This window comes from Theropithecus gelada, chromosome 12, assembly GCF_003255815.1.
Source record: "Theropithecus gelada isolate Dixy chromosome 12, Tgel_1.0, whole genome shotgun sequence".
Classification (NCBI taxonomy): Eukaryota; Metazoa; Chordata; class Mammalia; order Primates; family Cercopithecidae; genus Theropithecus; species Theropithecus gelada.
In genome coordinates, this window is record NC_037680.1 from 12,958,378 (window position 1) to 12,973,115 (window position 14,738).

At 41.7% G+C, this 14,738-nt stretch overlaps 1 protein-coding gene across 2 annotated transcripts in view; it reads left to right on the forward strand.

Annotated features, from left to right (window-relative positions):
- Positions 1-14,738, forward strand: part of ACMSD (aminocarboxymuconate semialdehyde decarboxylase) — a 64,303-nt gene that overhangs the window by 15,713 nt on the left and 33,852 nt on the right. The window contains exons 3-6 of one of the 2 annotated variants that reach the window (XM_025404889.1): positions 4,315-4,411; positions 7,046-7,095; positions 8,461-8,697; positions 12,922-13,015. In XM_025404889.1, coding sequence (XP_025260674.1) covers positions 4,315-4,411; positions 7,046-7,095; positions 8,461-8,697; positions 12,922-13,015 — 478 coding nt within the window. The remainder of the gene's footprint in view (positions 1-4,314; positions 4,412-7,045; positions 7,096-8,460; positions 8,698-12,921; positions 13,016-14,738) is intronic. The other variant, XM_025404890.1, reaches the window with a different exon arrangement.

Consider the following 14,738-nt stretch of genomic DNA (forward strand, 5'->3'; position numbering starts at 1 on the left):
TTTGGCACTCTGCTATACTGGGTATTTTTATAGTGATTAAGCTTTCCCAGCAAGGAGCAAAAATAAATAAAACCTCCAATTTGACAAATCAAAGTTTGTTTCTTAACTTTTTTTTTTCACCATCACTCCTCTCCTCTCCCCTCTTCGCGAAATGAAGAGACATGTGTTCCTGTGTCCTATTTGTGCAATCATTGTCAGTCAGGACTCTTGCTTGCAGGCAACAGAAACCAACAATCATTAGTGTAAGAAGAAAAGATATTTGTTGAAATATTTTAAGCCCCTCAAGAATTACAAAGTATCTGTGGAATCAAGCTCAGAAAACTTGCAGAAACTCAGGGAATTCCCATGGTTGAAGCCACAGCCAAGGCAACACCACAGGAACAGCCTGGCTAGGAGGCCGCTGCCCCAGCTGGATACTGCCCCCAACACCACTGCCAATAGCCACTGTACCTGGCCACTACTGGAATCACTGGCAGAATAAATCCAACTCTTCCTGGTGTTTTTGCATCACTTAATGCAAAACCAAGCATTGATTAGCCAAGCTTGGGGCAGGGAGAGCAAGTATTTGGCCTTCTGCAGAGGGAGGCTAGGCCCTGCCTCCACCAAGACTCCTGCAGGAGATTCCCCAACCTAGGAAGTGGTTCAGATGCTGGCATGGTAAACAGAGGATCGGAGCTGAAGCACATCAGTCTTGGTGTCATGATGTCAGAGACCCACCTCTGCTAGTGTGTGGACACCTGTCACAATTACACATGTCAACTTGCTCACTGACCTGTTCCCCATCCCTGAGAAATAAAATGTGGATCTGAGGTCTTCCTCATATATGTGCAAAGTGAACAGGCTACAGCACTTAAAGGTGAAAAGTGTCCAGCCTTCTTCATGCAGAAGATGGGGAAGGTCTTGTCTATGGAGTAGAAGGATGAAGGCTTGGATGCAACTCATGATCAAGCCAAGAGGAGGAGGAGGAGGAGGAGGGCAGTGGACTCCACCAAGCACAGCTCAAAGCCTTTGATCATCGCACACCCACATGGACATTCTATGGGGCCCAAAGGTAACCTTGAGGCCCTGAAGCACCACCAAAGGTGGTGTGCCCTCAAAGCAGAGGAACACTGTCTAGCTCCTAATTAGCTATACAACATTAATAACAAATAATCATAATAACTAACACCTATGTGTCAGATACTCCACTAAGTGCTTTATATGGATTATCTTATTTCATGCTCACATGATCCCTTTAATGTAAGTCACATTAATTTTTTAAGGTAAGTCATTATCATCCCTATTTTAAAGATAAACAAATGGAAGCTTGAAGATATTGTTTAACTCGCTCAACATCACACAGTAAGTGGCAGAACAAGAATTTGAATTCAGGCAATTTTATTTCTAGGGCCTGCCCTAGTTCTTTCCCTTTTCTTTAGGAATCACAAACTGGAGGCCCAACGTAGATGTCACTGCCATGTTCTGCGCAACCATTTAGTTTGGCCCCCTGCTCTGAGTGTTAAAAAGTTGTGTGTTCCGTAATGGCTGTACCAGTTACCAAATAAGAGTATACAAGGGTTCCCTTTTCTCCACATCCTTGTCAACACTTACTATATTTTGTCTTTTTGATAACAGCCACCCTAACAAGTATGAGATGATATCTCATTTCTCAATGATTAGTGAAGTCAAGCATTTTTTCATATACCTGTTGGCCATTTGTAGTCCTTTGCCCATTTCTTCACCCAGTTATTTGTTTTCTTGCCATTGAGTTCTTTAAGTTCCTTACGTAGTTTGGATAGTAACTCCTTATCAGATATATGGTTCACAAATATTTTCTCCTGTTCCATAAACTGTCTCTCTACTCTGTTGATTGTTTCCTTTGCTGTGCAAAAGGTTTTTAGTTTCTCCAGCTTTGTTCTGTTTGCTCCAAATTGCCTTGACTATTTGAGATCTTTTGCAGCTTACATGAAATTTATGGGGTTTTTTTTCTATTTCTGTAAAAATGTCATTGGAATTTTGGGAGGCATTTTATTAAATCTATAGATTGTTTTGAGTAATATGGACATTTAAACAATATCAATTTTTCAATCCATGAACATGTTTTTCCATTTGTCTGTGTCTTCTTTAATTTTTTCATCAATGTATTATAGTTTTCAGATCTTTCACCTTTTTGGTTCGATTCATTCCTAAGTATTTTTAAATACTATTTTAAATGGGATTGCCTGAGGCTGGGAGCAGTGGCTCAAGCCTATAATCCCAGCACTTTGGGAGGCCGAGGCCGGCAGATCATGAGATCAGAAGTTCAAGAATAGCCTGGCCAACATGATGAAACCCATCTCTACTAAAGACACAAAAATTAGCCGGGCATGGTGGCGCATGTCTGTAATCCCAGCTACTTGGGAGGCCAAGGCAAGAGAATAGCTTGAACCCGGGAGGCAGAGGCTGCAGTGAGCCGAGATCATACCACTGCACTCCAGTCTGGGCAACAGAACAAGACTCTGTCTTGAGAAATAAATAAATAAATAATGGGATTGCCTGATATCTTTTGCAGACTGTTAGCATATAGAAATGCTATGGGCTTTTAAATATTAATTTTGTATTCTGCAACTTTACCCAATTTATTAGTTTAACAGTTTTTTGGTGGAATATTTAGGGTTTTCTATATATAAAACCACGTTGTCTGCAAACAGAAACAATTTAACTTCTTTCATTCTGATTTAGATGATTTTTATTTATTTTTCTTACTTAATTGCTCTGGCTAGAACTTCCTTTATGATGTTGAGTAGAAGTGGCAAAGGTGAGCCCCCTTGTCATGTTCCTGATCTTAGAGAAAAAGTTTTCAACTTTTCATCATTTTCACCACTGAGTATGATGTTAGCTGTGGGATTGCCATACATAGACTTTATTGTGTTGATAAACAAGAAAGTTCATGTACGGCAATCCCACAGCTTTATTCCTTCTACACCTAATTTATTGAGGTTTTTTAAAGTCATAAAAGGACACACAAATATGTCATTTTTTTCCTGTATCTATTGATATGATCATATGTTTTCCTGAAAAAAATTAAAAATAGAAATACTATATGATCCAGCAATTCTACTTCTGGCTCTATACGCAAAGGAAATGAAACCAGTATGTTGAAGAGGTATCTGCATTCCCATGTTCAATGCAGCATCATTCAAAATAGCCAAGATATGGAATCAATCTAAGTGTCCATCAGTGGATGAATGGATAAGGAAAATGTGGCATATATACATAATGGAATACTATTGAACCTTTATAAAAAGGAAATTCTGTCATTTACAACAACATGAGTAACACTGAAGGACATGATATTAAGTGAAATAAGCCAGACATAGAAAGACAAATACTGCACTTATATGTGGAATCTGAAAAAGTCTAACTCACAGAAGCATCAAGCGAAATGGTGGTTACCATGGGCTGAAGGGCTGGGGAGAAATTGAGAAGGTCAGAGGATATGAAATTTCAGTTAGACAGGACGAATAAGTTCATATCTATTGCACAATATGGTAACTATAGTTTAACAATAATGTATTGTATACCTGAAAATTGCTAAAAGAATAGATTTTAAGTGTCATCACCTCAAAAAAATATAAGTATGTGAAGTAACGGGCATGTTCATTAGCTTGATTTAGCCATTCCACAATGCACACATATATCAAAAGATAATGTTGTACAGCATAAATATATGCCATTTTTGTCATTTAAAATGTATAAAAATTATTGCAGAGTACCCAGGCAAGCATGACGCCTGGTGGAAGAAGTAGCTCAGTACCAAATTTTGTGCATGCTACCAGACTGACTTCTTTGCCCACCTCCTCCCACAGGTGTTGACACTAGTGGGCCCTGCTCTGTTTGACAGATCATATACTCCCATTATCCATACATTGCTTCTCCATAAAATGAGAGGGTTGGACTAGGTGGTCTATCTCAAAGGTTCTTTTCAATTCTAAATGTTATAGAACTACCATTTTCCAGACGCCGGGCCATCCTCTTGTATCTAGTAGCCAAGGGTTCAGATCAGCAAGGTGATCAGCCATTCTCAGTCATGCAGCCCAAAGAAAGATAACCTCAACCTTGCTATCTCTGTGTCCAGCCACTGACACCCACAGAGCACACCCCTTCAACTCCAGGCCAAAGAAAAGCATGAGGAAGGAAAGCTGATTTTTGTTAAATTACTGAGTTCTACTTCCACAAGGATTAAGTACAAATCTTTTCAAATATCAGGGAAGAAACAGGTTCTGAAGCACATGAGGAAAGACTAGTCCAAGTGGGCTTAGGTCGCATTTTAGTAATGTGGGTTTTCTGCCCCAGGGAGAAGCAAAGTTGTTGAAAGATGGGAAGGTCTTCAGAGTGGTGCGAGAGAATTGCTGGGATCCAGAAGTTCGTATTAGAGAAATGGATCAAAAAGGTACGACGAGAAATGCTACCAATGTTAGCATCTGACGTAAAAGCAATGTCTGCCCTTAAAGTTTGCTGACAACTTTATGTGATGGTAACTTCTGACCCCCTTTTCTCTGCCAGGACAGGCTGTTCCAGCTTCACTGTGGGAGAGACAGGGCCTTCCACAACAATGTTTTTAGAGTGTGGATTAGAAATGTTTTATATGAGTTATACCCTGTTTTAAAATAGAATGTTATATCACGAAAAAGACAAAAATGGCATTTTATTATTTTTAAAAATTAGTTCAAATGTATAGTATTTACGTATTATAAAATCAATTAAAATAGTAAAAATTGGAAATCACAAACTAAGAATGACAATTGCCTGCTTAGTAAGACTTAAGATCCAATTTCTTTCTGTAGTTTGTCTCGGTGCACCCATACACAGAACATTCCCACTGACACCTCAGAGTTGGAAATGGAAGCAGTTAAAAATAGTTTATTGTGTAATCTCAGAATACACTACAATAAAATCAATCCAGAAATTTGAAAGAAGAGAATTAGGAAGTGTTTGTTTCAAAGGTGAATTGCTAAAAAGCTCTAAGAACATCTTGCACTTTTTACCTTATATCTAAAAATCAAACAAGTCCTCACAATTTAAAAGAATTTCAGACAAGGCACATTGGCTCACACCTGTAACCCCAATATTTTGGGAGGCTGAAGCGGGTGAATCACCTGAGGTCAGGAGTTCGAGATCAGCCTGGTCAACATGGCAAAACCCTATTTCTACTAAACATACAAAAATTAGCCAGGTATGCTGGCACATGCCTGTAATCCCAGATGCTCAGGAGACTAAGGCATAAGAATTGCTTGAACCTGGGAGGTGGAGGTTGCAGTGAGCCGACATCACGCCACTGCACTCCAGCCTGGGCAACAAAGTGAGACTTTTCTCAAAACAAAACAAAATGAAATTTCCAAGTCTATCTAAAGTATGACATGATGGCCATATTATGCTTCACCGTGACTGCCTGGCTGACTGTGCCACCTGAGAACATGCTCTAAGAAAATGCCTGAGCCTTCCAGACACATGTGGGCTGTGTCCATGGGCTGTGATGGGGAACTGACCACCACTGACATTGTCAGAACTAAATGTTTACATTGGTGGAAGATTTCAACCAGAAAAGAAATAATTCAAACACACAAATAAAAGAGCAGTTTAGCACTACCACCTTTCTAATCAAAGACAAATTATAAGGAGTTCAAATATACAAAGAGATGGCAGGAGACATTTTATTCCAAGGTCTGCAGAAAAGGAATCAAACTGTCAGCCTAAAATGAGTAGGTAGTCTCCGGCATGTTGGAATTTGTTGTAGATACTTTTGTCCAGGTTTTGCTTTACATATTTTTTAACAATTAAAAATAGACTCAGGTGTGGTAGGTCATGCCTATAATCCCAGCATGTTAGGAGGCCACGTCAGGAAGATCACTTGAGCCCAGGAGTTCAAGATCAGTCTGGGAAACACAGTGAGACCCTGTCTCCACACACACACACACACACACACACACACACACACACACAAATTATCTAGGCGTGGTGGCATGTACCTGTGATCCCAGCTACTCAGGAGGCTGAGGTGGGAGGATCACTTGAGCCCAAGAGTTTGAGGCTGCAGTGAGCTGTGATTGCACCACTACACTCCAGCCCAGTGGTGGAGCAAGACCCTGTCTCTAAAAAAACTCTTTTTAATTAAAAATATATTTAAATGGCATTTAAATTGAACTTGGCAGAAACCCTGCAGCACCTCTGTGGAGTACTCCACAGAATATAGCATATATCCCTCTAAAAGTATATTGGAGTGGGAGGAGAGCTGGAGAAAGAACATGCTTCCCTAACCTACAGCAAAGAGCAAGGTTTTGTAGTAAATAGGAAGCTGCAGCAAGGGCCTGCCTTTTCAAGGAGAAAACTAATGAGCATGAGACTTGAATGACTGGTGTCAGAAACCACAGCTTATGGCTGCATGGTAAACAACGTGTGTGTGTCATCTTTGGTTTTTGTTGTGTGTTTCATTCCTTGGCTGTCCTTAAGAGAACAGTCATGACCAACCCTCACTGAGTATTTACTTTGTGCCAGGCACTATTCTAAGAACCTAACATGTATTAACTCATTTAATCCCTACAACAACCCTAGGAAGTAGGCCCTCTTGAAGACAAAAGATGCTTGGCATCGTGAATGCTGGAGTCAAACTCAGGGTCCCATTCTGGGTATTTCAGACCATGGGACTCCTTCTAGGATCACTTGGGAGCTGAATTAAAGGGGCAGGGAAGGTGGCTGAGAGACATGCTCTGTTGTGCGTACCCTAAGATGGAAAGCCTGAAAACGTCTTGCTTAAATAAAATTTCACAGGAAGGAGGGGAGAAATAACTCTTCAGAAATGGGGTCAGTTAGTTTTCCTTCAATGATCTCATTTGTATCCAACCTTTACTTACCTCCCTGGAATCTGGGGCTAGGGGCTGAGGGGGGTCTAGGGATGGGACTGAGAGAGATGCAGGGAGGGACAGCAGGAGTTTAGGGTGGAAGCCGGCTGCCACTGGGCCTTGGGAAAGGAAGGAGTGTCCAGGCCATTCTTCTCACCAGTTTTGCCCTTCTTTGTGTCCATGTCTAGGAGTAACAGTGCAAGCCCTTTCCACAGTTCCTGTCATGTTTAGCTACTGGGTGAGTGTGAAACCTCAAGCCATCTCCTTGGTGTTGAAGGTTCGTGCTGAGCTCCCAAAAAGTGAACAGATGCCTCAAGTCTGGACGCCAGTACCACTGACCACCCCCAACAACTAACTGTCCTCCCCTTCAGAGATCAGCAGGGTCCCCTCTCAGGCCTGTCTTCTTAGCCGTGTCTTCACTCCAGTACAGTAGCCAGTAGTCACGTGTTGCTATGTGACTTGCATTATAGTTCCACCGTACGGTGGTTCTAGGTCAGCTTTATTCTCCACCAGAACTTACCTGTCTGATGACTCATTCCTGCAGTGCCTTGCTGGGGAACTGACAAGCCAATATCTTCTGAGATGAGAATGATTTTGAGGTAGGAATAATAATCATGACCTAATATATCAGCTCTCCAAGGGAAAAACAGAATTCAGAAGGGGAATCCTGAGGTTGGATGCCCTTTCCCAAGTGAATAAATCTCAAGCACTAAAAGTTTCAGGCATGATTTCCAGCCTGTGGAGGAAAATTTTTGTACATAGCCGGGAGCGTGCTAAGTCCCTGCTCATCCAAACAGATACTCACTCTCATGATTTAAGGAGCAGTGGAAACACCACCTGTTTATACATACTTCCGTGATCTGTGTTCACAAATCCAGTATTAGTGAGTGACTCAGTCTTTGCCTGTTCCTGCGATTGCATTCACTACTTAAAAGTGCCCTGAGACCTCAATATGCCTGAATTTATCAGATTGGTTACCACTCTGATTAGACAACTGAGGCTGGCAGTGGGCAGTGGGGTGACAGAGGAAAGAAAACAGTGAAGAAGCGAGCATTAGGGAAACTTCATCTGCCTCAGCATTTTGCCAAGGACAGCCCTGAATGTCACAGCCAACAAGAAGGACAGACAGGAGAACAGGCAGGCAGCAGGACAAGTCAGTGAGCCAGCCTGGCTGCCCCCAACGAGGCATGATAAGGAGGTGCCTTGATGGTGGCCTGGGACCCTTGGCCAGGCCTGACCTCCTGGGAGGTAGGGGGGCATTAAGATCTTTCTGCAGTCGGAGGTGGCCCATGCTCATTCCATCTCTAGTGTTGGGATACCAGGCCCAGTAATTGTGTCCTTCCCTTCTGATTCTGGCCTCAATTTTTCCAATGAATCAGCAATATACCTTCTGTTTTCTTTGCTTTACAAAGATTGGCTTCTGGGTCTTCTGTGGCCAGCACCTTTCCAATCTGTGCCTCTGTTTTCTGATGTGGTAAAGCTCATCAAAATTTGTCATTTGAAAATGACAAATATTATAGCCACAAGGAGGCACTGTTCAGAGTAAATGTCTAAAAGAAGTAGGTTTTCAACAATGCGGTTTTCCCTTTCCTGTCTCCACCAGGCCAAACCTGAGGACACTTTAAACCTGTGCCAGCTTTTAAACAACGACCTTGCCACCACCGTTGCGAGCTACCCCAGGAGGTTTGTGGGTCTGGGGACGTTGCCCATGCAGGCCCCTGAGCTGGCGGTCCAGGAGATGGAGCGCTGTGTGAAAGAGCTGGGCTTTCCTGGGGTCCAAATTGGCACCCACGTCAACGAGTGGGACCTGAATGCGCGGGAGCTCTTTCCTGTCTATGCGGTGAGTAGCGGGGCTGCTCAGCCAATGCCAGCCGCCCAGTGCCTGGGCCCGGGGCACTGCTGGGTGCTGGCGGGGAGGAGGGGAAGCGTCACCCCACTGGGAGGGGAGAGTGGCATCTATGACTTGTTAGATGTAGGTAGAAGGTGTAGAAATAGCCCCCGCAAAGGAGTGGGCCATTCCAAAGAGGAACTGGTGGAATGGTTCCTAGGCCAGCGCTGAGTTAACACAGTGAAATCTCTTTTCCTTCCATCCCCCTTGCCCTCCTTTTAATCTTTCACTTGGAAGCCAAAATACCCTCTTTACAGCCACTGTGCAAAAGAATCGTGTTAATGACATACAAATATATATATATTTCGGCCGGGTGCAGCAGCTCACACCTATAATCCCAGCACTTCGGGAGGCCCAGGTGGGCCGATCACTTGAGGCCAGGAGTTCGAGGCCAGCCTGACCAACATAGCAAAACCCCATCTCTACTAAAAATACAAAAAAATTAGCCAGGTGTAGTGCCACACCCCTGTAATCCCAGCTACTTGGGAGGCTGAGGCATGACAACATCTTCAACCTAGGAGACAGAGGTTGCAGTGAGCCAAGATTGTGCCACTGCACTCTAGTCTGGGTAACAGAGCCAGACTCGGCCAAACGCGATGGCTCATGCTTGTAATCCCAGCATTTCAGGAGGCCGAGGCAGGCAGATCATGAGGTCAGGAGTTTGAGACCAGCCTAGCCAACACAGTGAAACCCCGTCTCTACTAAAAATACAAAAATTAGCTGGGCGTGGTGGCGGGTACCTGTAATCCCAGTTACTTGGGAGGCTGAGGTAGGAGAATTGCTTGAACTCCAGAGATGGAGGTTGCAGTAAGCCAAGATCACGCCACTGCACTCCAGCCTGGGCGACACAGATAGACACTGTCTCAAAAAAAAAAAAAAAAAAAAAAAAAAAAAAAAAACACTCTAAAAAAAAAAAAAAAAAATCTGCTTTGGAAAAAAAAAAATACTTAACATTTTTCAAAAATACAGAAAAGTATAAAGACGAAAATAAACATTACCCATAATCCAGCCTCCCAAAGATAAGTAGCCACTGTTATCATACACAGTTACTTTTTTGATATACATATATCTATATTTTCATGAAACTGAAATTCTGTTACACATGTGATTTTGTATGCTAATTAAAAATTTCCAACGTAAGTGAAAATTCTTTTAATGCATGATTTTTAAATAATTGCAGAATATTCCAATATATGGCTATGTTTTGATTTATTTAACCAACCTGTAATTAAGATATTTTTTAAGTCATATATTTTGAAAATGTACTTTAAAATACCTAATAAAAAATAATACCATGAAAATGTTAACATTTGATGAAACTAGGTGGTGGGTATATGGATGCTCATTGTGTTATTGTTTACACTTTCTACACTTAAAATATTTCATGGTAAAATGTATGATCAAAAATTCAGTGCCATTCATTTCTGAAATATCCAACTTCAAGTATCCATAGTTCCACAGTCATCTCCATCAGTCTTCTTCTTCCTCCTCCACTTTCAATTCTTTCTATAACCAAATCTTCTCATCTCAGTACCAGGATTCACGATGCATAACTCTACTCAATTGCATTTTTTAAATTTTTTATTTCCCTCCTAGAATTATAATAATATTGCTTTCTATTATTTTCATTATAAATGCAAAATCTTTAATAATGACTTACATAGATGTTTGTGGACTCACCAGGCACTGTGATTACTGATCATTTACTCATTTAGTATTTATTGAGGTCTAACTACCGGCAAAAAATTTTCCATGTTTGTATCTATGGCAACTGCCCACCAGTCAGGGGATTGCCTGTTAAATTGCCTCCTAATGACTTGAAAGATTTAATGTTCCTCAAAATACTGAACTCCCTGAAGCTCACTGGCTGCAGTGGCTTAGCTGATGTAGCGAATGTTTTCTAGAAACTTTAATGAGCTTTGAAAGAGGATTTATTTACTTATGCATCCAAGTTGTTTCAGCACAGAGTGAGCGAGACTTCAGCTGCAAGTCATGTTGGCATTCATTGGATTTGGGTTTATGAATTACTAAGGGGCTTAGGAAGCAACAGCAGCCGGTCGGGGTCCACATGGATATTTTCATTTGCGTGACTAGCTCGACCCATCAATCATTCTAACTGGGCTGTTTTGGGGACATCCAGTCTCTGAGGGGATTCAGGAGCACATGCTGTCCCCAGGTGGCTCACGATGTCCTGGGGGTGGCAGCATATTTGTTTGGTTAGCAAGGTTTGCCTGCCTCTCTGCTCTCTAGTTTGTGTCAATAATGTGTTGAAATGAATTTTCATAAGCGAGGTTGGCTTTGTCATTTCAAGGTGATCCTGGCACTCCAAAGGTCTAACTGTCCCCTTTATCTCCTAGACCCCCCTTTTTAGTGAGTAAACCCAATCATACATGCTCAGGTCAGTTTTCAGGCACAAAAACAACTTTGTCACTGGTATAAGGCAGACAGAATTGCAGTGCCAACTGCCCAGCTCCACCATCTATCAGCCACAAGGCCTGAGTAAGTTAGCCTCTATCTGCCTTAGTTTTCTTCTCCATAAAATGAGGGTAGTAAAAGTATGCATCTCATAAAAAAATTAAACTAGTTAATAATTATAAAATTCTTATAACAGCTTGGGCACATAAGTTCTCAATGTTAATTGTAATTGTGAGAGTATAATTTCTTTTTCTATTCTCTACAAACCCCATATACAGAAGGAGATCAACAATATGTTAATTTGAATTGAACAGAAATGAGGGTGGGATGAGGGTGAGGATCAAGAATCTACCTATTGGGTACAATGGTTATTACCTGGGTGATAAAATAATCTGTATGCGAAGCCCCTGTGACATGCAATTTACCTTTATAACAAACCTGCACATGTACTCTGAACATAAGAGTTTACAAAAAATAAAAAGGAAAAATTTTAAAAAGAAAAGAACCACCAGAGGCACACAGAATAAAGCTGTATCCAAATGAGGAGTCAAATCCCACAGAGATACCATGACCATGCACCTTTGCCAAATTCAAACCATCCCAAGAAGTCAGTATTTTCTTTCCAACCTGCATCTATGATCAGAAACCAATTAGCTTCTCTCTCTTTAAAAGGCTTATATCTCTTCTGCTCCCCAGGACCTGTTGAATTAAAAGTCCTTTCTTCAACTTACCAGAATCCCCTGTTGTCCCAGAATTGGTTTTCTGTTTTAAAAATGCTTATGTACACAAGTCACATTGCATCAGCCTGGTTAGCACAAACATTTATGTATGAGGGTAGGAGGAGTCACTCCAGAGCCTCAATATACATAGTGAGGAATTATTCTAAGGGAAATCTCTTTTGAATCTTGATGAGTGCTAATATTCAATGCCTGTTGAGGGGACTTCTTTTAATTAAACTTTTTGTTGAATAAAGGTCATTCCATCCAGATGGTATTTCCATTTCTCAGAAGGCCCCGGAGCATGCCCATGACATTCATCTCAGTGCCTGTCTGGCTAAGGCATTGACCTCTTCCCTTTCTGAGGTCATCTCACTCACAGCTGACTGTTCAGAGACTCAGCTGGGCTCCTGAGGTGGGAAGAGTGCCTACAGACCCCAGGGATTCCACCCAGCGCTGGGCTCTGAGTAGTCAGGTGGCTTGGGTCAGGCCAGCCAGCCCCAGCCCAGCACTGAGCCTCTGGTTCCAGCACATCACTTCCTCACTTTCCACAAACTCTAGTTTCCAAGTGGGGAAAAGGAGGGGGCACTCTCGCCCTGACTCCAAGGATACAATCTCAGCAATCCTTCCAAAAGAGTAGACCAAGTAGGAGCCAGAAGGAGCCAAATGTAGGGGAAATTTTCCCCTACATTTCAGGTGTGGGATTCGTCCTTGAGCATTTTGCTCTCAGCCAAAACATCTGAATAATGGATATTTCCGGACACTTGTTTTACCAGATGATATATTAAGTTCATCGACCTCAGTGGTAAGTCTACCAGCCCCCTTTGTTAATTCTAAGTGTCCCTTTTATTTTCCAAGCAGGAGAAGTTTGTCAGTATCTCTTTTAAATAGATCATAAAACAACTTCAAAAGCATTTTAATTTATTTTTACAGACCAATATAGACTCAAAGAAAAGCAGTTTCTCCAAAACAGTACCTGGTATCTGCCCACTCATCAAAGTAACCCTCTCTCTCTCTCTCTCTCTCTCTCATTGCTTCTTTGAAGGCAGCTGAAAGGCTGAAGTGTTCTCTGTTCGTGCATCCCTGGGACATGCAGATGGATGGACGAATGGCCAAATACTGGCTCCCTTGGCTCGTAGGTTTGTGTCTGTGTGGGGTCTGGAACAGAGGACCAACTCTTGGGTTTTTCCAATCATCCATGGAAACCTATTAGGTCAAATAGGGAAAGTATGAATAATTAACAGGATTATGAGTAACAGCAGCTATCACTTACTGAGCTCTTACTTGGATTAGTGCTATATATATATACATTACCTCATTTAATTTTAAACATATCCAATACCATCATAAATAAATCATATATTTAATCTATAAAGTTGACATTACAATGATCATTTTACAGATGGAGAAACTGAGGCTTGGAGTGTTTAGGTAAGTTGTCCAAATCACACAGTTAATACATGAAAATGTAATTTACACAGATATATCTGACTCCAAAGCCAGTCTTGCTACACAGACTCCCAAAGAGGCTTCAAAAAATGTAACCATGCCTGTCTAGTAGATTTTTTGGAAGATGATAATAGCATCAGTTCATACAAACGAGAATCCTAGAATTAAAGGTAGAAGGTCAACTTCCACCACCCAAAGATCTGAAATCTTATATAAAAGATGGCCCAGGCTTGTAATTTTCCTGTTATCTGCTCTTCTGCCCTTTGCCTCCTGCACTATCCATAGTTCCACAAAAGGGTAGAGGAGAAAACTCCATTTGCTCTATCCAGTCTCTCATTATCAGTTATGATAAGAAGAGATAGAGAACAGATGTAAAATTCTGGAGCTATAGGTGAAAAATAGAGCTCATCTACAAACCCAATGAAAACTTGGTCCCCAAATGAAAAGTGTTGGGGGTTTTTTTTGTTGTTTTGTTTTGTTTTTTGAGACAAGTTCTCACTCTGTCACCCAGACTGGAGTACAGTGGTGCAATCTCAGCTCACTGCAACCTCCGCCTCCCGGGTTCAAACAATTCTCCTGCCTCAGCCTCCCAAATAGCTGGGATTACAGGGGTGCAATGCCATGCCCAGCTAATCTTTGTATTTTCAGTAGAAACAAGGTTTCACCATCTTGGCCAGGCTGGTCTCAAATTCTTGGCCTCAAGTGATCCACCCACCTCTGCCTCCCAAAGTGCTAGGATTACAGGTGTGAACCACTGCACCGGATTTTCTTTAAGGAGACCATTGTTCTTTCTCTCCTCAGCCCAACTAGTACAATTAGTAATCATTAAGTAATCAAAATAGCAATCACCATGAAGAATTAAATGGGGCAATATATTGGAAGTCAAAAAAATGGGATTTTAGTTCCAACTTAAGTCTCTATTTCACTGTATTGCTTGTAGTAAACCACTTTAACTCCATAGGCCGCAATCCCTCATCCGTAAAATCAGAATGCTGGTCTGGATTCCTCCAAAGGTCTCTTTCTGCTCTGATGTTTTTATATTCCTGTGATTGCTGTTGGAAACCAAAGTATTTAGTAAGGAGGCTTCCTACTCATTCCCCACCAAATTCTTGGGCAATAATTAATAGGATGAGATAACCCAAGATGCCCAGTGCCATCAAGCTTCAAAGAAAAATGTCACCCTTATTCACAAAACTTTGACAAGTCCCACAAGCTTCTTTATTTATTTAGAGACCAAGTCTCACTCTGTCACCCAGGCTGGAGTGCAGTGGTGTGATCTCAGCTCACTGCAACCTCTGCCTCCCAGGTTCAAGTGATTCTCCTGCCTCAGCCTCCCAAGTAGCTGAGATTACAAGTGCATGCCACCACGCTCAGCTAATTTTTATATTTTTAGTAGAGACGGGGTTTCACCAT